Source organism: Heptranchias perlo, chromosome 10 (genome assembly GCF_035084215.1).
Source record: "Heptranchias perlo isolate sHepPer1 chromosome 10, sHepPer1.hap1, whole genome shotgun sequence".
Taxonomy (NCBI): domain Eukaryota; kingdom Metazoa; phylum Chordata; class Chondrichthyes; order Hexanchiformes; family Hexanchidae; genus Heptranchias; species Heptranchias perlo.
Window position 1 is genome coordinate 43166782 of NC_090334.1, and position 25282 is coordinate 43192063.

The following is a 25282-nucleotide window of genomic DNA, read 5'->3' on the forward strand; positions in this document are numbered from 1 at the left end:
TAAAAGTGGGGGTCAATGTACATATATTCCACAGTGCTCGCTAACAGAACCAAATATAAAAATAACTTTCAAGCATCCACTGAGGAACTCTGTGTAGGGTAGGACAGGGCATCAGCTAGCACAGGAAAAAGCAATAGCAGGATATTGTAGGCAAGGACTTTGCCATCCCATTGTGCAACATGGCTTAACTGTAATCAGGAACAAGGAATTCTTGCAGATGTCACAACCAGCGTGCTGAAAGAATTTGTCAGCACCAATCTGTCTAAGTTACAACTTTCCTGAAGGGCACCTTAGTGAGACAGCTTGTGTGCCCCTCTCATGTGCTCAGCCTATCCTAACATCTGGTTCTTTTTCTCGGATATTAATTTGGCTTTATGGACGCTTCTGTTCTCGTCTCATTCAGTTTCTGCCAGTGATACTGTGAAGAGGTAACTGGAGTGAATCAGAAGTGGCACCTGCACCCTTTGCTTAGTTCTTTAGTTACACAGCAAACAAACCTCCCCTATCCTGCACAGAAATGGATACGATGCACCTGCTGTGGAACCTGTACATACTGTGAAACTATATTCCAAACATATATGTGGTACAGGGACTTAAAGGAACCTACACTGATAACTCAGAACACCTATTGTTTTCAATCAGAAATCCAGCTCTCTAATATAAAAGGCTTGCTTGGTTAAAATATCATTTCATGGCTTCTTTCAGTAAAGTTTCTTTATGAGCTTCCAGTTCAGGAAGTCCATCAAGCAGAAAGTCAGCAGGGTCTCACCTTGTGTTGAATGATTGCTTTAGGTCTTAGTTCCACTAGGTTTCGCTAGATTTGAATGAGGATCAGTGTTACGGGAAATAAATTTCCAAATGAACTTTAAAAAGACAAAATCAGAAAGACAACAGGTAATTAACCAATAGCACTGACAGACAGTTTAGTATTGTCTGCATTGGTGCATTTGATAAGCACCAAGACAGTTGGTAAATAGTTAGCAATATCAAAAAATTATGAAGCATTACCATTTTACAACTGGTTTCAATATATAATTGTTGGAAGTCGGCCTACAAGACCCACATGAAGAATGGAACTTCTGTCTTCCCAGGGTGCCTCATTCCTCAAGAGGTGGAAGGTCACAAGTCACGAAACATGTCTTCTGATACAGTGGCACTGTGAGATCTGGAATCTAATAGTACAAAATAGAATAATAGTTATGTTTTTTGTGGGGAGGGAGGTCATTACCTGTCGTAATCATATAAACAACCACTGATAATTAGCTGCTTTTTTTACAGTCTTCAGAAACTGAGGTCCTGTTATTAGCCTGCTGAATACTACTTCAGGTTTGGTTTGAATATCATTAGTGTACCATTGAACTATCACACACATAATTCATGAAGGCCAAATATGTCCCTTTATTATCTAGATAAGCATGTGCTAGTGTCTGAAACACCGACCAATGAAACCTCAACAACATCATGATATTATTAGGACAGCAGTATAGGACTAACTACAATGACACTAGATGTAATTATTTTGGAGACAATGGCTCCTGATGTACTTTATATAAAGCATTGCAATCCTCAGGAGTTGTCAGCGTAATATTTGTACAGTATTGTAGAACTCAACAGACATAGCTGAGATCCTGTATATCCACTAAGTGCTACATCACATCTTTAACTACTTTTATCTACAAAAACATTATTATAGGAAGTATCAGAATCAAAGTAAATAGCTCATGTTCTGAATCAAGAACACTTAACACTAACCAAATTGTGTTGGATATAAAACTTATTATAGCAATATAAACCCTAATATATTGTTGAGGAACAGCAATGTAGGCTTCCCAGTGAATAATATAAAGATTTTACTCTGATGGCAAGAACCAGATAAATTATCCTGTGCTAGGTACATGAACAGCCTTGTTCATGAGATTTCAAAGAATTAGGACCAGGAAAATATATGCATATTTTTTGTACATAGTAGAATCCACTTAATATCATTCAGACGTTCCCAGTCTTTAACAAGTTTTTATCTAGTGCTGGTATACCATTGCTATTAAAGTTTGGTTATAAGTTAAGTGTTTCTGCCTGTTTTACCTCATCTATTTCGTATTAGGGACACATGCTCAGATCTTTTTAGGTTTTTACTTTTGCTTTAGAGGACTGGAAATCTGAGTAACCACGAAGCTGTAGCCCGATCCTGATAATCCAGGCCATTGCATGAGCCACTTGAGACCGTCAGTGGTCAGATACATACCTACCCCTGGACCACCTAGGTAGGCAAGGCCACGAGAGAATAGATACATTCTCATAATGCCTAACTCAACTGGCAGGGATGAAATGCATAATTATACTCCAGCTCCACACAACCAAAGAGCATGGACCTAGTTTCTGGTCCCACCAATCTGACTGGACCATATATATGGACTGCAAAGACTAGAAAAGAAAGCAGATTCAAACTCACCACATTACTCAGGTGAAAGAAACCTGACCAACTGGACCACTGGAAATCAAATATTTTACACAAACTATTATTTTTTTGAAATTCTAAAGAAATGCTACTTTTGATAGATAATAGGAAGCTATCAGCTATTCTAATGTGGTGAATGGTGACATTGCCATTGTCAAATGTCCTTGTGCATGCACAGAGGACATCTGGCCTGGATTTTTGTCTGGGCCCGTTCTCTGGAATGAATGTCGGGCCACTTGCCTTGCCAGCAAAGTAAGTCCTGGGACGGTGGGTGGGGGGGGGGGGGGGGGGGCGGGGGGGAGGGTTGACACTGACAATGGTGAAGGGCCAATCCCAAGGACTGTGAAGTCAGGGTGAGCACTCCTGCTTCTTCTGGCTCCAAAGAAAGGTTTTTTTAAAAAGGAAATTTTAAAAACGCTTAGCCTTAGTCGGCAGTCGCAGGCGCCACTGAAGAATTCAGCCAGTATTCCTGCTCCTAATCATTGTGCAGTGACCTCTGTTGGAATGTGCTTATATGAGGACAAGATGGGGCTCAGTAGCAATTCCCAACAGTTACTGCCCAGGCTCACATCACATGATCATAGTAGGTACAGCACAGGAGGAGGCCATTTGGCCCATTGTGCCTGTGCCGGCTCTTTGAAAGAGCTATCCAATTAGTCCCATTTCCCAGCTCTTTCCCCATAGCCCTGTAATTTTTTTTCCCTTCAAGTATTTATCTAATTCCCTTTTGAAAGTTATTATTGAACCTGCTTCCACCACACTTTCAGGCAGTGCATTCCTAATCATTACAGCTCGCTGTGTCATCTGAAGAATGAACACCTTGGATGAGGTGGAGGAAGGAAGCTGGTACTCATGGCACCGAGTCCCAACCTGACTCAGCAACTGTAGAAAGGAAAGATGGAAGATTGGAGGGAAAAGAAAAAGATGATCAAGTGAATGGCACATTTCATAGCAATGCTCAGTGGAGTGATGATTCCCAGAGCCATTAGAAGGAGAGGAGGGAGAAGGACCTGAGCCGAGGCCAAGAAGTCAAATCCATATAACAAGCTATCAAACATCACAGTGATATAATGGCTGGTTATACTGTGATAGAAGCCTGCAAAAAAGAATCTATTCCCCTTTCAGCTGGAGAATGGTTCAGAGGACGTAAAATATGGTTAAAATAGCTAAAACATATGAATCTATAAATCCCCAGTATTTCCGATAATCATGACAAAATGGTCTTTTAAGGGATATATATTGTAAATTATTAGATGTTGTATTATTATATGATATTTAAGGTTTAATGCACATACAATTTTCAATTATTAGGTGGTGTTGGTAGCTGTGATTATTATTTCAGTCGCTGTACTTGTGTTGAAATAACCTGTGTCATCCAACATTTTTGGTTTGGAAGCTAGAAAATCTTGACTCATAAAGACCAGTATGCAGTATCAATGCAAATAAAACATCCAGTTTGATTTTAACATAAGTTGGTGGTGGGCAGACTTTTTTTGTAATTTGTTTCTGTCACTGTACTAAATAAACCACTAGAGGGCAGACTAGACTAGTGCAGAATTCTGTTGTCAGGGTCAGGCAGACTGCCAGCCTTAGAGCTTAACAGTACTCTTATTGTCACATCCGGCGTGCCATTTGTAGTTTTGTATTTTTAAATAGAAAACAATTTTCTATTCACTTCTACAAGGAATTAAGTGGATTTTGCAACTGTATTTAGAGAGGCATTATTGTAAGCAGGGAGCCATACAAATCTGCCAATGAGGATTTCTTGAACAGTTTATATGATATGCAGAATAAGTCTTTGAAACTCTTCACCAATTTAGTTAATGAGTTACAAACAGACTTACACCACTTGTAATACGCTCTGTAATTGGCAGAAATTCGATGCAGAAATTTCTGGCTTAGAAGCCAGAATTTTTAAATGACAATGCCCCTTTAAGACCTATTGACATGTTATTTCATTTTCAATATGTATCAAACCATACTGTAATATCAGCACCATAGCACTGCAAGGTGTCTCCCTCCTGTTGATTACCTGGCTGTAATCATAGACTGTAATTATAAACAAAACACAAAATGTAACAATTTGAATCAGGTGAAAGACCATTACATCTTTCTGTTAAAAATTATCAAATCCAATCAAGTTGGACCTCTCATTAGTTAGGTGTATAGACTCCCTGCCTCTGTGTGCTTCTGTGTACAATTGAGACTGATAAGATCCAAAGCTATCACACCTACAGGGAGGTAATCCTGTGAATCCTAGTTTAAAACAAATAAAAAGTTAAGAAGGAAAGCATTGTTTACATCCCTGTGATTGAATATAAATGTTACAAATGACTCGTAACTCGGATTCTCAGTGATTATTAAGGTTTTATGTGGCAAAAATAATGTTTTACATTAAAAATAATTGATTGTTAATTTTATTCAGGTTAGGAACAAATGTGGTGGGGATTGATGGGCATGTTTTTATTTTAGTAAATGTATTTTCTTTATTGTTTGCTATTCTTTATTGAATATTAATTTTTAAATGTCTCTCTACATTGGCCTTTTCAGGGAAATCAGTGCAAATTTATTAACCCCTCTAGCAACAGAAACTTGCTTTGGAACTTAACATAATGCTTGACTCTCATTTTTCCCTGCTGTCATTTTGATGACTTTATTTACTGAGAGGGCTGGCACACCGTGTCTGAGAGCACAAGAGTGAAGCATATTCTGTAGGTTTGTGTTTTAAAATCATTCTACACAATGTGGACGTGGAGATATTACAAAAAGTCAGAATGAAGAGGACCGAAGCCAAAGTGTTTAGTGAGAGCAAAGAGTGGTACATGTTACTTAGGAAACCTTATTACAATAAAGTTGCTTGGCAAGATCTAATCCATTAAACTGATGGAAATGCCATTTTCAGAACTGTTTAGCAAAACAAATAGTTACGTGAAGTTTAATCATTTCTGAAGTAAACTCCTCAAATCAAGCTATATAATGTTGATTCATGTACATGAGGGAAAAGAATTATATTCTGACTGATGTAGTCCAAAGTGGACACAGTATACATACATTTTAGAGGATTTTGCCAGAATTTGCATTTTCAAATGTTAAGATGCAAATGTTAATTTAACCGCTGTTAATGTGACAGCTCCAAAATTCCCCAAGTTTTAATCCACCATTTGTACCACATTTTGCCAGTTTGATACAGTCCATGAACTTTGAATTTCCATGGAGTTCAGCCGATCTACTGCCGAAGAACCCCTACGGAAATTCCAGGCACATATATTTTTTTCAGCAGCTTTTGTTAATCTGTTAGAATTCACAACAGCCTAATGCAGGAATAAATCATAACTACACCAGGGATATTATTCTTTGTGCTCTTTCATTTGTTCTTCATTTTCCTCTTTAGAATCTAAAACATTGTAGTGTTACAGGATGCAAATCTTGCTAAAATAAAAATGAGAAAACATGCTCATGTGACAAGATGCTGCAGACATTAATTTCTCCATGGGATCAAGCTCCAATCTTCTTATTTCATGACTTAAACAGAATTGAAGACCATTTCCAATTCTAATGTTTAACCTATTCATTGCCATTGTGCTATCTCTTGTTACAGCCCACACCAAATTGGCTGTGTAGCTTCAAGAATCACTTTGTTTGACATTTTAACCCAGGCTGAAGTGTGTACTGGAATAAATGACATCTTTAGTAGTGATTAGTTCAGTTCTATTTCTCGAATATTATCTTCATGTTTTAATGTATGAAATTCTATTCAGAATTCTTGATTTGCTTTATTTGTCTGAAAGTTACCAGAAGTTTGTAAAATTTGACTTGCAGTTGCCTATGTGACATATTAAAAGGTTAATTAATCTATTCTCAAATCCCCACAACTTGTTGGCTTATTTAATGGCCCATTATGACTTCTAACTGAGGCAAAAGTTTTCCGTGGTTTACAGTTAGAATGCAGGTTAAACAGCAAAATTTAATTTAATACCCCAGGTTTTTACTGTAAACTGAGCACCACATTTATAGAAATGTGGGGAGTGTAAGTTCCACTCAGCACCTTCTGTGATCAGGGCCTCACTATATGAGTAGTTTGGGAACTAAACTGCAGCCCACCACTCCATGGTGCACTGTGTTACGACAAGAACGAACAATTGAATGGCTGGGGAAGATGCTATCTTGAAAGGAGCTGGAGAATTCTTTTATTTATATAAAAGGCTGGTTTTGAATAAATATAGTGTCTGTCTGGCTCAGTGATAGCACTGTCACCTTTAAGTCAGAAAGTCATGGATTCAACCCCCCTCTAGATTTGAGCACATAAATCTCAGCTGATACGTCAGTTCTATACCGAAGGATTGCTGCACTGTCAGAGGCGCCGGCTTTCAGATGTAATATTAAACTGAGCCCTGTTCAAGTGATGAAAAAGACCCAAAAGCACTATTTGAAGATGAGCAGAGGAGTTCTTCTGGTGTTCTGGCTAACATTTATCCCTCAATCACACCAAAACAGATTAGTTGGCCATTCATTTCATTTCTATAAGTGGGACCTTGCTGTGCTCAAAAATGTCTGTCAAATTTTTCTACAAAACAGCAGTGACTGCAATTCAGAAGTAATTCATTGGCTTTGAAGCACTTTGGGATGTCCTGAGACTGTCAAAGGTGCTATATAAAGCCAAGTTCTTTCTTTCTTTCTTTTCTGCTAAACTTCACTGGAGATTTGCTTTCTGTTAATAAATTACATTCAAGCACTTTTGCAATTACTGTTCCGTGAGTATTTTCCTTGAAATGTTATGAAGAGCATTGAATAATCCAAATGTACAAACCAAGGAGTTTATCAATACAATAATTTCTTCTGATAATGCTAATCCTATATACCTGGCATCTCACGACAACAAATAAACACCATTATAGCCTTCCATCAGTTTATAAACATCTACTTACATCACAAAGGCTTGTAACATGATACGGTGACTAGCATCGCTTCACAAAGATTCCATTCAGTTCCTGTATTTAGGTGTAAGTCATTAGGAATTCACAAGTAACCTTGATGAATAAAAATTAAAATATACATAAACTAGAAAAAAACAAATTAAAAGCAGTAACATGAGCTGAGATATTTATATAACACTTGGGCTTTGCTACTGCAATTTATATGATCTGTCTCAACCACCATCAAACCAGCCTTATTATTGTTATACACTGTATGCACTATGTGGGTATAACAAAAAACAGCTTCAGAATACTCTTGCATGAGTCACATAATTTGATATAATGCACTCACTTACATCACAAATACCTCCAGTATTCATCCTTTGATATCACACATAAGGAATAAACAAACAGCTGAGACTTGTGAATCACCAGGTTTTCTCCTCCTCCTGCCCATTTATCTTCCTTTGCTCTCTACATCATTTTCCAAATTGAGATACATTTGTGGTTTCTTTCTATGGAAGAGATGGAGTGAGCTGGATAATATTCATGACAGGATTGGCCTGTACACGCTCTGTGAAGAAAAAATACACAAGAGTGGGTCATCGCACTGTTATGTGGCAATGACTGTAACAGGAATCCATTATACACCAGCATGGCTTGATGAACCAAGTTATTTTTTTTGTTCTATGCTTTCTTATGCTCTGAAGAGGATGACCAAACAACCTGTACTCTGGCCTCTGCTTATGTTACTCTGAACTGTCCACAAGGTTGTCTGCATGGACATTATGATTTTCCTTCTTCAGGGAGAGTCTTTTTTCCCCCTTTTTTAATATTCCCCCATTAGTCCCCTGCATCGTTCCCCTGTAGGAATAAGGAATGGGCTTCTCACAATGCCATCCTATAACATAACAAACTATTAGGAGGTGTATAAGAGTAATCCAGGTCAACTTGTCCTCTAATCTCCTCACCAATACTCCTTGCCTTTCCTGAAGGTCTGGCTGAGATCAAGAATTCATATGTGCAACAATACACCATATCAGACTTTATCAATAAAAGAACATACTTTGTTTAAAAAATCTGTGTAATACTGAACCACAGGAAACAGAACCAATTTACAATTGTTTATTGCCTACAATAAATTATCATTTACTTGAATTCTCAAAGTTATTGCGGCTAAGAAGCTGTATACATGCTCATTCATGATATTTGTTTTAACACTACAACTGTGTTCCTTTTTTTCAAATAAGGCTAATTCACACAAAGAAACACCATTGCTATGAATAACTATCTAAAAAAAGTTCTCATTTGAAATTAAAAATGCCTTCTTTGAAAGGCAGTTAGAAACAAATACATAGTGAAACTATTTCAGCAGAGTACGATTTTCTTAACTAAGTGCTTCAAACATTTTTTCTCATGCAGTAATGTGGCTTGTTAAACAAAATGTCAATTCACACATTTGTGTGACCAATCACATCTAGGAATTTGCAGCTCTCCTAATATGGGAAATAGAATTAAAATGGTAATTGGAATCAGTTACAACAGTGAGACTTCTTCACTATTGGGTTTGCAAGGCAGTTCTTATTGAAGGTGTCTGAGGAAAACTACGATAATAGAATGAAGGATGGTTTTTGTCGCGCTGTTATCTGGCAAACAGAAAGTGACAGTAACGGGAAACCATTGTACAATAACATTTTCACAAACTGGGCTTTGATTATTCAACTCTTTAAAAGCTTTATCTTCACCATGCTATTTTCTCATCAACACGACAGCTATTTGAAGGGGAAATCTGCTTACTTCTTGACGGGGGTAAAGGGATAAATTGACAGAATTTCATGTTTTGTGTTGAATAAAGAACATTATTCCCTTTACCAAGATGTTTGAGTGTTGACATAACTACCCGATCAACAAGGATGTGTAATGTTAACAAAAAACTGCCTTGTTTGTGTAAAAAATACACAGTTGCAGTGTTAAAATAAATACAATCAGCTTCCTGACTCCATTGACAGCGTCGCACAGCATCAAATCCTACAAATAGATTGCTTTCCTCGCCCTTGCTCTAAGAGGTTATGGAAAATAAACCTACACCCTGATAGCATTCCAATGATCGCCCTAATCTCAGTTGCACTCTGTCAGAAGAGGTAACTGGTAGTTTAGCAAAATACCCTAGATCAAAGGGGGATTAATCACCAATTGAATCCACACAAAGTAAACCTGTCATTCAAAAAATTATTTCCACTGAACTAAACAGGGGGATTTTAAGGTATTTGCATAACAGGGAGCAACAGGCTTGAGCCAGGTTAAAAGGTTCAGAATTCAGCTAACATTTAGCTTTTTTTTTGGTAGCAGTCCCCTTTTGTAAGAACAGATAACAATCCCTGCAATGTATTCTAATCTGATAATACAGCTAACTGACTGGACGGTGGCTGGAATTGGATAGTATTGCAAACTATAGTGAAGGAAGTATTGGTTTCACTTTCAGTTACTGCAAATCTGATTTGCAGGCATTTGAGATGTAATCCCAGAAAGTCCCTGAAATCTGAACAATGTTAATTGTTTTTCAACATCTTTGTTAACTGTCTTCCTCATTCAAATACATCTTATTCTACATTGTTGAGCCATATAGTGATCTACTGCATACTTTATATGGATAATAGTGTCTTATGATCAGATGGGATTTGACTTTAACATATTGAAAAGTTTCAGTTAGAAACTATGTCAAGAGGTACACATTTGGCTAATACTTTTGAGAGTGTACTCGGATGGTTTCAGATAGCTGTCTTTATTCCCACCAGTGCTCCTTGTTATTTTCTTAGCGTTCCTGGATATGCACGGTATGGATTGAACTAAACAATATATGATGTAGTGATAACAGCATTGCATGAGCTTGGTTAGGAAAGGACTGTACATAGAAGAGGTTTATGAAGACAAGAGCAACATGACTGGAGGCTTAGTAAAACAATCTTGGAACAACTAATGTAGGACTGCAACATATATTTAAGGTGTGAATACGGCCAAATAATTAGAATGGCAAAATTTTATCTGGAGATTGGATACTTAGCAGCCATCATGGAAAATAGCACTGTACTCAGTGGACTGGAAATGAGCAGAAATGTACCAAAGAGTTCTGGTGACTAAACATCAAGGCACAGTAGATGAGGGTTTATGCAGGAGATTAATTTATCTCAGGCCAGGCATTAGGAGGAAGCACCTTCAAATGGGAGAGGGGTGGATGATTGAAGGACAAGTCAACTGGGCCAATTGCATGTCCTCCTCGCAATGACCAATTGCAGAGTGGCCTGGGCAGTGGTCTGGGAACAAGTTGCCTACCTGCCCCTATAGCAAAAGGAATGGTAGCTGGGGACCTACCAGACATCCAAAAAAATGTTCTTAGATGGGGTGGGGGGGGGGGGAAGTGGAGAGAAGAATTCTGTAAAACTGTGTAGAACCAGTGGGTCTTGTCATTGAAATAATTTACATTATTGAACTTTGGATTGATTTGAAGTACTCAATAGTGATGTGAGATTTCACCTAACTAAACTGGAGGGGTTACTGCTTTTAAGAAATACAACACTTTTCGGTCACACTTAACTAAGAGTGTAAAGGTGTTTTATTTTAAAATGAACTTCAAAAGTACATGAACAGTTTGAAGACGTTTCAGAATGATTCATGGTTTTATCTCAATATGGAATACATATTACCACAATTTTATGCATGTCAGTTGCAACTTCAAGCTCAGAACTACATTAATGATGAATAAAAGATTTAGGTTAGAAGCAAAATACTGCAGATGCTGGAAATCTGAAATAAAAACAGAAAATGCTGGAGAAGCTCAGCAAGTCAGGCAGTATCTGTGGATCTTTCTCCACTGATGCTGCCTGACTTGCTGAGCCTCTCCAGCATTTTCTGTTTTTATTATAAAAGATTTAGGGTTATAAGTTTTAATACAGTAAAAATGGCTAGTGCCAAAGACATAATATATATCATTGTACAAAAGGAAATGAATACACTTACATTTAATTCATTTGCCTACTGAAGTTAGCCATTATAATCAGAAGTGTGCCAAGTATTGTTCTGACAGATTCTGATTTTGTGGTGGTCATATATATTCCACTCAAATTAGGAAATGAAGTATTTCTCTGCTGAAGTTTACAGCCATCATTAATTATCTCTGACCTTGTGTAACATTATGTTAATTTAGCTGGAATTTGAACAGATAAATATGACACAATATATCTTTTTAAAACTACTTTTATTTGCTGTGGTGATAGCTCAGTACATAAATACACTGCCTGGTGTGGTACTGAGCTAGCCCAGCATTGAGTTAGTTGGGGCAGTGGAGGGGTGCTACAATTGGCCTCAGCACCTCTTTGACTGGAGAAGGGAAAAAAATCTACCAGGGTTTCTGCATCTGAGTCTGCCCAGTGATCCCTACTAAACACTACACCTGAACGTCGAGCAAGGACAGGATTAGGATCGGTTGTGATGCCCTCTGCAGTCAGATTCTCACTGTCTAGGCTCACACATGAAGAATGACCACTTTAGTTAAGTACCGGAGGTCTGTCTACATCAGAAAGACCTCAGCTCTTTTCTTTCGGGGGTAGGGGAACTGGGAGAAAAATAAAAGCTATTTAATTAATGGTAAAAATTAGTTTAAGTTTGTTGGATCTTATATAGTCTTCAGACTCCAACCATACCAACATAGGACAGACATTGCAACAAAACAATCGAAGGCAACTGCACACCCCAAGCTTGATCCTTTTAACTATAATTACTGAATAGGTACAGTTGAGAAAAACAAGGTTATGTTCTAGAATTCATTTACTAATCTACATACAACTTCTCAACATGACAAAGTATCTTTTAAAATGCCGTCTCCTTTACAAAAAGCCGTGAAAATATTTAAAACAGTAGCTTTAATGTGCACACTTCCTGGATATTTTAGCTTATAGAATAGCATGCTGCAAGCTGCTTTCATATACACAGATAAAAGTGTTGTGACAGAAGACCGTCTGCAGGATTTGCACAATGTTTTATAACCGTGTTGTGCAGCTAAATGGATTTTAGCTTCCTCCCCGTCAACAATATAGGTCTGGCACCAATCTTGGGATGAATGCATTTCATATATACTGCAAATACTAAGCATCTTTCAACTTTTTAAAATTGTATAGCAGAATAGTTATAAAAGGAATAGAATGAAATCCAAATGAGATAATTTTTGAAAATGATTGAAGTTTCAGTAGAAGAAAAGACTCCCAGAGTTTTCTTATTGCCCAGAATAAGAAGGGCTTGTCAATCATGATTAAGCTTCTAGAATTGGAATCCCTTTGAAATGCAGCTGTTTCTTCTTTAATTGTGGCAACGGATACTGAAAAAGAGAGAAGACCAGCCTTAAAGATGAGTAAGGAATACAAAACAGCTCAGGATTAGCTTCAGAGTTCAAAGGTCACTAATTACACTAAGGAGTTCCCAGACACACTGAAAACACAAAACAGGTCACCTACCAAACTGGAAACAGACTCTGCCTTCAAAAAATCTTTCTGAAGTAGTAGATTTCCAGACATGACCAAAAGCAACTCAGTGGGATCAGCTGACCACAAAAGGTAAAAAGCATGGTTTTCTCTCCTGCTTTCTTTGTGTCCTTAGAGGCCTGATGGAGGGAAAACTGAACCTGCGGATGGCATCGGCCTTCCTGTTTGTTCACTTTTTTCCCAAACTGGAGGATTGACAATTATGGAGGAAATTTTTCTAAAATAAATTAGCAGGGAACACATCTGGCTTTCAAACTCCACCCCTTAATCCACCCAATTATTAGGCTGGAGTATGTTAACCAGATACCTATATTACCAATGATGTCAACATAGTTCGCCGTTTCTAACCCATACAAAAATGCTAAACACTGCCATTTTAAAGGAATATTCTATTTAATTTACATTAGATCTGCGCTACAGAATGTAATTACACTAACAGAAGCAGATTCAGAAAAACTAATTCCCTTTCAGATGGTGCATAGAATTGAGAGCATTTGTGTATAATTACAAAGGGCTTTAAAACTCTATTGTTCACACGGGAATAATTTCAAACAATATTAGAACACTGACGTGCCGAGCCTAAGCATTAATGTAATACAGTAACATCTCTTACCATTTTATGCAAAAATAAAAATCATTGATAGCTAAGTATATTAATTTGCAGACAACAGGAACTATTTGGTGAAGGTTGTCAGTATAAGTTTCTTGGAATTAATTTTTTGGAATTTTGGGCACTTATATTTCATATATTGCTTTTTTAAAAACTGGATAGGACATCTCTGAAGAAAAATACATAATGTGAATAAAATTTTCATGAAATTGGTACAATAGTTAGAAAAAAAATATTGACACTTAGTAGATTATACTTGGTTCTTCATGGCAAGGTTACAGTCATCAGCAGCTGGTAGTGAGGAAATATTGCTTAGACTGGCAGTAATCACCTGACTCATCAAAGGCTGCTAGCAGCCTTTACAGTACACTGTCCAAGTAACTATTCTTCAGATGCCAGCTAAGCATCAAACGGTGCAATGCTCACTTAGCCATGGTGGGGGAAGGGGGAAATTTGCTGGCCAATTCGTAAACGTTGGTGGATATATCGCTAACGAGATAGAGCTTAACTCTAAGAATTATTTTCAATTGTAAACAATTATTTTCAAGTGGCCCCTCTTCTCTCAATTACCTTGGGAGAAAGGAAGGAATAGAATCATCATTGTTGAAACTTGGCCCTCAATTATTGCCTGGGCATGCTTTTTAATGTCACTACATTTTTGGCATTGAGAAAGCATGCACTATTTGCATATTTTGGTAGTTCATTATCATGTGCACAGAGAAAACTTCAAGTCATTAAAGTGTAATTAATCCCTGAAGATGTGTTCAATGTTGTTCATTTGGGTTTAAGAGCTGCAGAAATAACTTTGATGCTAGGTCAGTGATGAGATACAGGTTCATACCTACAATTCTTCACATAATGAGTTTCCAGTCTTATCTGTGCTATCAAGGAACTAGTGAACAGAGACTTGGAGCTTCACCATGGGGAAGAAGAAAAAGTGGGCAGCAAGCATTGCTGACATGTTCTTGCACAATTCTTGAAAGCGAGTTACAGAATAACATTGGTAGAGTTCTGAAATAAGTTTGTCTGTGAAATGACTGTATTGGGGAGCAGTGATTTGAAAAAAGACAGGTGAAAAATTAAACAAAGTGAGTTTTTTATTCTATTTTTCCAATGACTTGCACCTCTGGTGGGGGGAGATGTGTTTGGAGTGGCAGGATTGTTCAAACGTAAATTCAGTGTAAAAGAGTCACACCTTCACGCATATTTCTATGATTTATGAAGCTGTAGTATAAGCAATCTTTTGCTTCCTGGTGAAAATGCTTGGTGCATACTACTTTTATAGGTGGCAGAATGGATAGCAAGCTGGCTACAAAACAGAAAAGAGAGTTGGGGTTAAAGGTAGCTACTCAGACTGGCAAAAGGTGGGAAGTGGTGTTCCACAGGGATCGGTGCTGGGACCACTGCTGTTCACAATTTACATTAACTATTTGGACTCGGGAATCGGAAGTACAATTTCAAAATTTGCAGACGACACCAAATTGGTGGGGGAGTGTAGTTAATACAAAGGAGAATGCGACAAAATACAAGACATTAATAAACTTGCGGAATGGGCATATAATTGGCAAATGAATTTCAATATAGATAAGTGTGGGGTGGTGCATTTTTGTAGGAAAAATAAAGAGGCCACGTACTGCTTGGATAATAAGCCTAAATGGGGTATAGGAGCAGAGGGATCAAGGGGTACACATTCAAAAATCACTAAAAGTAGCAACGCAGGTTAATAAGGCCATAAAAAAAGCAAAGCAAGCACCGGGATTCATTTCTAGAGGGACAGAGTTGAAAAGCAGGGAAGTCATGTTAAACTTTTACAGATCCTTGATTGGACCACACTTGGAGTATTGTGCATAGTTCTGATCGCCATATTATAAAAAGGTTTTAGAGGCATTGGAGAAGGTGCAAAAAGATTCACAAGGATGATACCAGAACTGAGAGGATATACTTATCAGGAAAGGTTGAACAAGCTGGGGCTCTTTTCTCTAGAAAAGAGAAGGCTGAGGGGCGACCTGATACAGGTCTTTAAGATAATGAAAGGGTTTGATAGGGTAGATGTAGAGAAAATGTTTCCACTTGTGGGAAGTCCAAAACTAGAAGTCATCAATATAAGTTGTGATTAATAAATCCAATAGGGAATTCAGGAGAAACTTCTTTACTCAAAGAGTGGTAAGAATATGGAACACAAGGAGTAGTTGAGGCAAATAGCATAGATGCATTTAAGGGGAAGCTAGATAAGCACGAGGGAGAAAGGAACAGAAGGGTATGCTGATAGTTAGCTGAAGAGGGGAGGGAGGAGGCTCGTGTGGAGCATAAACACCAGCATAGATCAGTTGGGCTAAATGGCCTGTTCCTGTGCTGTCAAAACAACATAACTTTTACACAGTGCAAAATCTGTTTCTAAACAGTGAATTCAAGTTACACATTTTTCTTAGTGTTTTACACTCAGTGGATTATATATGAACTACTTGACTTAAAAATTCATACATCGTAACATTCTGATAGCAATTCAGTTTTGTTAAATTGTTTTTTAAAAACAGGTACTGGAAGCTTACTCTATATGTGTAAATCCTTTGTGGACTTTTTGTGTTTTGCAGTTGAAACAAATAATATGAATAGCAACAATTGTGATTTGAATTAAACATACAGATGCCCAACACTCCCAAAATTTAGTGAGTTTACCCATTGAGTAGGTGCACCATTAAGACTAGGAAAGTCCCAGTTTATACAGTGATTAGCTGCACCTTATAGACCAGGAGAGGCCTAGATTCATTCCAGGGTCTGAGTTAACTGATCTCTACTGAGATGGCAATAGTGGCACTACAATTGGCAGGGAGCGGAGGGGGGAAAGGAAGAAAATAAAATCGATCAAAGTTTCTGGTCCTGACCATCTTACAACTAACTTGTTGGCAATATGCGTGTGAGACGTTGAGGACCCGGGTTGAATAGCCTCCTGACACTCACCATCAAGTTTCAGACATTAATAATGGCCACTCGAGCAAGGTGCTGGATGGCACCATGGAACTGTATCCCAGCAAGAAGTCAATGTGTTTGAGAGGGGAGTGCAGAAGAGAACGCTTAAAAAATTTATAGCTCATCATGTTTGCAATAAATTACTGTATTTCTTTCAAAACAAGTTTTTCATATATTTTATTAATCATAATATTTACAATATTTATTATTGGTACATCACATGATCAAACTTTGTCATAACACTATGGTAAATTCTCATTTTATACATTTTAAAATAGATTAGCTTCTGGAACACAACTAAAATGTACTGTCTGTAATTTTTTTTAAAGAGAAATCTATAATCAAAGTGATGACCTTTGTTTTGAATCCTTTTAGTTCATGTGTTTACTCCAAATTGCATGAGGATATTAATGGCCTGCTGGCCACAGGTGCATCACCTCTGGAGTTCCAGATGTAGTACTCAGAAGAAAGCAGTTCCTTGGCTATAAAAACAAAAAGTTACTCAGTTAACAAAGAAACATTGGTCATGTTTCAGTGTAGGTTAAACACTAACTAAAGGAATTGTAAATATTGGATGAAAGTAATTGTTACTCTACAGAAATATGGCAATTATGAAACACTATAAAAAACTTTAACATTTAGAATGTATGAATTTACAATGAATAAATAGGTAGATTACATATGTGTCAGTCTAAATTCCAACTGGATAGGCAGATGCTCCCTCAGTGACTAGCTCAAAAGCAGCATTGACAGATGACTGGAAGCCAGCTGCCTAACTGTCCTTTTGACCAAGAAATGGTACGTGATGCAGACACACTGAAGAAATTAAAAAGTTTAAAAATTGGGATGAGGGGGAAGAGTAAGGATCAATAATTCTAACTACCATAATAATTAGGTCGTAATAGTGAGCACAATAGAAAAAAGCTCTCCATCACTGGATCAAGATTTTGTTGCGTTTTTTGAGTTGAATAAGGCTAAGCTTAAGTAATCAGGCAATTTCAAATCACATGCCATAAACACAACATGACAAGGTGAATGGATAGTCAATCTTTTCCTCATTGTACTAGAGTACATTGCTTTCAGCTACATAAAAGCAGGCAAGACTGACCCCTGGAGGTGAAATCCATTCTGGTGAACAGACAATTCAAAATATTTATGCTTCAAATACAAGAAAACTATTGAAGCTTACATGTGATGATTCTGGGTTTTGCTGAAGAGTATACTTGTACAGAATGTTGGTCCACATAACAACCAGTGAGTGTATAATCTGGTATTCGAAAGTAAAGCTAGGTTGATAAAACAGAAGCAAGAAAATGACATTAATTAATAACTGCAGGGCAACAAGCGTTTACACAGGTTTTATTATCCTGACAATGTCTACTTTGAAAAATTTCAATTATTTAGCTTGCTTTCAATTGCCACAGTGAATCCCAGCAACCGCCCCCCCACCCCCACCACTCCAGAAAGTGAGATGAGCAGAACTCTAAATGACTTTGTAACTGGGTTATCAACACATCAGCTGTTCAACAGATCAAGTGTACCCAACTGAACTTTAGGAGTTCCATGCCTATAAATGTGTCTGTCCTATTTATAGTTGCTAGATATGAAGCATTTAAGTTATCACCTCTTGCTGAAAAACAAGAATTACATTTTGGTATCTTATTCTAAGAAGATTTTCTTAACAATCATCAGATTCAGCTCATACGAGTATACCTTGTCTGCCAATACTAAGCCAATTTTAAAGTTAACCCCCCAATGTTTTCAGGAACTTGAATGGAATGATTCTTTTAACCAGTTCTTTTTCATAAATCTGTTCTTGTGTTCTGCACTGAACAAGTTTATAATTTACCTACAAGATACATGTGGAAAAATATATTAAGGGGACTTTATAATAATAAATCTGTATTTTCCTAGATAAAACAATATCTATTTTAACTCATTACTCTGTTCAAAGTCCTTGTTCTATCAAAGTCTATATAGTTGTACTTTGCTTAATTAGGTTTGATTTTAACTCATTACAACATATAAAGTCCTTGTATAATTTGACAATATGGAAATCATTTAAAGTTAGTTAGTTCCTTTCTAAGATTTTTGAAAGGTAGGAGCTATTATTACTAAATATTTTAAACAACATTATAGGGAATATAATTGCTATTGTAAATTAACTCACTTACATGCCCTTTGTTATCATATCTCATAAGAAACTAAGTTATCTTGCCCAGAATTAAGCAGTATATGGGGAGGGGGGCAGATAGCGAAGAGGGGGAGGAAAATAGGCAAGTGTTTGCATTTTTCCTAAAAGGATCTACAGTGTACGAATTTTACTAACAGCTCCAATACTTATTTTCCTTTTGTTATGTTTATTTTATTTGAAAAGCTTTTTATTGAGAAACTTATATGGAGTGCCAAGATCCATATTACAGGATACCATTACAGTTGAAAAGAATAAAAGAGGAAGTAAAACAGGAAGCAGTAATTAGCTGATGTTAAATTTGGGTTTTAAAGGTTTGAAAATTGTAAAAGGAAGGAAAGAATGAGGGCAGTAAGGCGTTCTAGTTTGAGGTGCTATGAAAGAAGGAGTTAGAGTAAAAGACAGTACGATGAGTTTTTCTCAACACAGCATTCAGGGGGGAAGAAGAAAAGCATATAATGGTATTTTTGCAGCATAGGAAGAACAAGAAAGTTTAGAAGAGCCACACCAGAATCCATAAAAGAGAGGGACATGAGAAAAATTGCAACAAAAAGAGGTAAACAACCTCACCCACCTTATCTAAACAAGTTAAGTATAACCCTGGAATATAACTCACCTCCAACCTTACAATGTCAGTTTTAACTACAAAAAAAGGTATCAAGGAGCAAAATATAAACCAATTTTATAGTACTTATGCAGTTTTAGTGTGTTATGGCTATAATATATACCTGCTATTAACAACAAGTTGCATTTATATAGCGCCTTTAACATAGCAAAACGACCAAAGGTGCTTCACAGGAGCATTATCAAACAAAATTTCACACTGAGCCACATAAGGAGGTATTAGGACAGGTGACCAAAAGCTTGATCAAATAGGTAGGTTTTATGGAGTGTCTTAAAGGAGGAGAGAGCAATAGAAAGGCAGAGACATTCAGGGAGGGAATTCCAGAGCTTAGGGCTTAGGCAACTGGAGGCACAGCCACTGAAGATGGGAGGCCAGCCAGGAGAGCATTGGAATAGTTGAGTCTGGAGGTAACAAAGGCATGGATGAGGGGTTCAGTAGCAGATGAGCTGAGGCAGGGGCAGAGATGGGCGATGTTACGGAGGTGGAAGTAGGCGGTCTTGGTGATGGAGCGGATATGTGGTCAGAAGCTCATCTCTGGGTCAAATAGGACGCCAAGGTTGCGAACGGTCTGGTTCAGCCTCAGACAGTAGCCAGGGAGAGGGATGGAGTTGGTGGCTAGGGAACGGAGTTTGCGGCGGGGACCAAAGACAATGGCTTCGGTCTTCCCTATAATTAGTTGGAGGAAATTTTTGCTCATCCAGTACTGGATGTCGGCCAAGCAGTGTGACAACTGAGAGACAGTGGAGGAGTCGAGGGAGGTGGTGGTGAGGTAGTGCTGGATGTTGTCAGCATACGTGTGGAATCTGATGTTGTGTTTTTGGATAATGTCGCCGAGGGCCAGCATGTAGATGAGAAATAGGGAGGGGCCAAGGATAGATCCTTGGGGCCTCCAGAGGTAACAGTGCGGGAGTGGGAAGAGAAGCCATTGCAGGAGATTCTTTGGCTACGACTGGATAGATAAGAAAGGAACCAGGCGAACGCAGTTCCACCCAGCTGGACTGGGCACCGTTAGAAATATAACATTGAGGAAATCCTCTAATAATCACTACAGATGGTTTAAAATAGATAATTATAATTTGGTAACACTTCTTCACTTGTTAAGTTCTGCTCATTAGCTCACACCCTTGCTGTTTTTTTTCCATCTCCATTTAGTCATAGTCCCTGGATTCTTCAGCTCTTTGATACCATGGAGGACTGAGTATTACAAAAGGCTACAGCAGATCACTGTGGCAGCAGTACTTGCAATCACATTAGGTTGGTGCAATAACAGGGATTTTTCAAGATGTTTAAGAATGTCTATATGGTGCTCTAACGTTAGACCACGAGTATGGTGCGAGTAAAACACTGGAATTGTCATCTTAGATCAGTGGTAGTACTCTTGCCTCAAAGTCAGAAGGTTGTAGTTCAAGCCCACTCCAGGAATTGAGCACATAATCTAGGCTGACACTTAGTGAAATGCTGAAGGAAAACTGCATTGCTGGAGGTGCTGTCTTTTGGATAAGACATTATCCTGAGGCCCTATCTGCCTGCTCAGGTGGACGTAATACATCCCACTGTACTATTTGAAGAGCAAGGAGCTCTCCAAGTGTCCTGGTCAACAGTCTTCCCTCAACTAACACCACAAAATACAATGTACCTTGTCACTCATTCACTGTTTGTGGGACTACACTTCGAAAGTAATTAATGGATGTGAAATGCTTTGGGACATCCTGACAATGCAAGTTTTTTCTTTCTTAACATCAGTATGTTAAAACCTCATTGAGAATCTCTCAAGTGTCCAATTAAATTGGTAAAAAGAACATGCTACTGGTGGAGGACAAATTATTTTTGATTGCGCCTCAGTGATGCATCTTCGGACATTTCTCAATGTTAGAAGACGCTATATAAATGCAAGCTATTGTTGATTTGTGTCAGTGGATTTTCCAAAGCATTTGTGTAACTATAGCAAGCATAATGATGATATGAAATTTCCATTTTTCAGATGCTGCAGGTAAAGGCAGCTGGATTTTGATGACCTATATCAAATTTAATTTTTTTAATATATACAAAAGAGCCAATTTTATGGTTCAATTAAGCGAATAGCTCCTTAACAAGTTGAACATTTGAAGAACTTTATTTGTACTGGTCATGGCTTTTTTTTTTAAAAACAACCTACTCGAGAAAATAACCAGGACAGAATGCCACTGAATATCAGGACAAAATGCTGTTTGGCCACTGATTCCTAGAACAGCATATCAAGTGCTTACTATTCTAGTTTATGAATGTCAATTCTTTACTCTGGAGCGGGTTTGAGATAAACCTAGATAGCTCATCCTGTCAGTAACGGTATCATGTAAATTACATGCATCACCTTAGATGAACTCGTATAGGTATGAAATCAGTGTGTAAACCAAAGGTGGCACTGTCAAATTTCCAGTATGGAAGCAGAGTAATCTAGAAACCATTTTCTTTAGATCTTTATGGATGTTGCAAATAGCAGATATCCTTTGTTCTGTAGATGGTAACATTTTATCTCACTAATTACACACCAATCAGTACTGTTACAAAATTAAAGAATGGTTTAAAATAACTTTAAATTTTCACACTATAAATATAAAATTTTGAAACCAGAGATCATTGGTTATGATTGTGTCCGAGTATTCAATATGTCATCTGAGTTACAGAAATTTCCCTATTCAAAAGGTCACCCGTTAAATATTTGAAACACTATTAACGTATCTACATCAGTCTACAAAAATGCGAACAATTACTTGTTTCTAGAAATAGCCACACTAGTTCAGAACTTACAGCAGGTAAAATTTATATGGAAATTAAAGCAATGTTAAGTTTGGAATTTTGATTGCCATTTTAAAAATTTATTTTGATAATCTACCAACTGGCAGTATTTGGTTTCTACGTTACTCACAGTTAAACGGAACATTATTTAGATGATTTTGAATTGAAGAAACTGGTCTGAAATTGTCAGCATGTCATTAGCAAAGATTGAGGGGAGTCGTACAGTTTGAATTGACAAAAATCAACACAAGAGGTTTTGAATCATACAACGTATTGTTAACGCTGCAGCCTTTATGTTGAAAATAAAATCTAAGAAGAGGTGCAGTAGTAGTTGGCATGGTGTGATTTAAAATGTAGTTGGAGTCACCACATGAACTAACTAAACAGACCATTAATAAGTGATGGAGGGTCAATGTATCTACTGGTTCCTTCATCGTCGCTGGGTCAAAATCCTGGAACTCCCTACCTAACAGCACTGTGGGAGAACCCTTCACCACACAGACTTCAGCGGTTCAAGGTGGCGACTCACCACCACCTTCTCAAGGGCAATTAGGAATGGGCAATAAATGCCGGCCTTGCCAGCGACGCCCACATCCCATGAACGAATTTTTAAAAAAGTTACGCAAAATGTTCCTGACTATGGATCTTTCCATACTCGGCTACAACACAAGAGTACAGCAGCAATTATACAATTATCAGTAAAATGCTTTGTTTAACTAAGAAAGGCATCCTGCAAACATTTTTCAATTGCAGGATTTTTTTGCACTTGACATTCTGCACTGGTTTGAATGTATGCACTTTAAATTTCCATTTCTTCAAATGACAGGTTTAGTTGATCAACTTTAAAAGTGAAGTAATAATCTACATACCTTAACATATGCAGTAAGCCCAGTGCAGAATGGATCAGTTGGCTGCACTGAATGGTTTGCTACACCAAACCCAGGGAACATTACTGTACCAGTTAAAAATACTTCCAAAGACTTAGGGAATTTCTGACCTAAAAATGGAAAAAAGCAAACAGCACTTTCAATACATTCATAATACTAAATGCATTAGAAATATTTCCTAATATTTAGTGTATTGCCACTATAAAAAGTATTCCTAATGATTCACCAAATTAATTTCCATTTTAACATGATCTAATTGGCTTGAAAATTTCCATATAAAGTACTAAAAAATTACATTTTAAGGCTCCGCAATATTTTACAGGTCAATAAATAGCACAGAAGCTTGAATTTCCCGGAAGGTTTACTGTTCCACAAGTAGGAGATTGGCTCAATAAGAAAAAAATCAGCAATGTAAAATAAGAAGTTGAGTGGTTAGAAGAAATACTGGGCAATAAACAGAATAAAAGATTATAAAACCTGTAGGTTTTCTATATTATCATAGTAATCTTTATTATTGAAACATTGGAAATATATAAGAAATCAGTAAAATTATTTATAAACCTCTGAAGTCAGATAAAAATTTCTGATGAACTCTTCAATACAAAGCAAAATAAATTGGCTTTATTAAGAATGATTTAGCATTAATATTCAATTACTTGGAAATTGAACATCCACCACCAATAAGTACAATATAATTAATATAATTATTCAATTTGTTGAAGCAAGCAAACACACTGGGAATTAAAGAAATTTTTTGATGTTTTTGTGAATAAATATGCTGCACATGTCATTTAAAGGGCAGCTCCAAAAATACAATTTTCCTCCCCCCACCAGAAAAATAAAATATTGCTAAGATGACATGAAATGCTCAGCCATCCTGAGTATACAACTCCATTTATGTTTGGACCATTTATCTCATTCCATCCTCACAAATAATCTCTCTCTCCATGTCAACAAGCAGCCTTGTGAATAATGAATGCCACTAATTAAATTGCACATCGATGACATTGCTGAGCAAAGCCAAACAGCTCCACATATTATAGAATCCAGGCCAATTTGAAATCATCAACAGGCTAAACATGCCAGGAATAAACAGTAAGCGCCCCCCCCCTACATTTTAACAATTTTCCCTTCACTTCAGGACCAATAAAACAGGGGGCCATGTTAAGTGAATGGCACTCAATTAAATTCACTGTAGATGAAGCTCCTTCAGGCATAAACTTGTGGTATATAAATTACAGGATTATACAAAGGACATTTTCTTTACTAATAAAGCTGAAATTGCTGCAATCATAGTGGGAAAATCAATTATGTAGATTTCTGGCACAGACTGAAAAGCTCTTTAACAGATCGAGTTAAGTTTCCCTGTGTCACATTTCTAATAAAAGTATAGCGTCATTGACGCCACTTTAGCTTAAAAAGAGATAGCAGTTTTAATGCAGTACATTTTGAAAATATGTTCACTGATTAAATGCAAGTTTAATTTATTTATAATGAAGACTAATTTATTGAAGTTTCAGGAAAGTTTAGAGTAAAATTTAAGTGGAATAGAACAGCCAGTGAACTAACCGATGACCCAAACCAGCAAGCTTTTTTCCCGTGACACCTCCAGCTGCCCGTGGCTCACCTTGCATTCAGTGTGTACTATTGGACCCCTATTAAAAATAAATGTGACAAGAGATTAGAGGAACCAGATACATTTCAAAACATTTGGAATTCATATATTTTTCTTTATTTCAAAACATTTAGGTATTCTTTTGTCTTCCTTCAGGAGTAATATGTTTAAAATTAGTAACAAATATGACACTTACTAAGTAAACCAGGAAGAATTAAGCTAATCCACCAAAATTGAAATAATTAAGCAAAATAAAGCTAAGTATGTTTATCCTCAATAACAGACCACTCTGAATTTACTTGATCCCTGTTGACCTTCCGATGATCGTACATTGGAGACAATTAGGTGCAGTGGCACATTATTAGACTGCTTTCTGCAATCCACAAAATTTAAAAAACATCACATCTGTTGCTAATATTTACAATATATTGCTTATTAAAAAATCAGAATGATACAGCAGGCAGTAACTGTTTGAATTAGAAAACCTCAAAATCTCGATTTCCTTTTTCAAAGGAGAGAATGTTGCATTTCTGCCTAAAAAGAGCACTGATAGACATAAATAACAGCAGTCAACTTGGGAAGATTTTTGGCATACTGAGATCCTATTTTGCTTTCAACTCATGTTCAAGTAGAACTGCATTTTCTGACCCTTTCACTTTTGCAACTATTCTATAGCACACACTAGAATTCTAAGCTTTTAAACAGAAACATTG

The 25282-nt window shown here is 37.2% G+C and overlaps 1 protein-coding gene across 2 annotated transcripts in view; it reads right to left on the reverse strand.

Moving 5' to 3' along the window:
* Positions 1-12612: 12612 nt before the first annotated feature.
* The window catches only part of ap5m1 (adaptor related protein complex 5 subunit mu 1), a 30392-nt gene continuing 17722 nt past the window's right edge, over positions 12613-25282 (reverse strand). The window contains exons 5-9 of one of the 2 annotated variants that reach the window (XM_067991566.1): positions 24524-24609; positions 22937-23064; positions 17666-17762; positions 16831-16958; positions 12613-12736 (exon numbers count right to left, since the gene is read on the reverse strand). In XM_067991566.1, coding sequence (XP_067847667.1) covers positions 16861-16958; positions 17666-17762; positions 22937-23064; positions 24524-24609 — 409 coding nt within the window. In that variant the 3' untranslated portion in view covers positions 12613-12736; positions 16831-16860. Of the gene's footprint in view, positions 12737-16664; positions 16959-17665; positions 17763-22936; positions 23065-24523; positions 24610-25282 lie in introns of those variants that run through there. The other variant, XM_067991565.1, reaches the window with a different exon arrangement.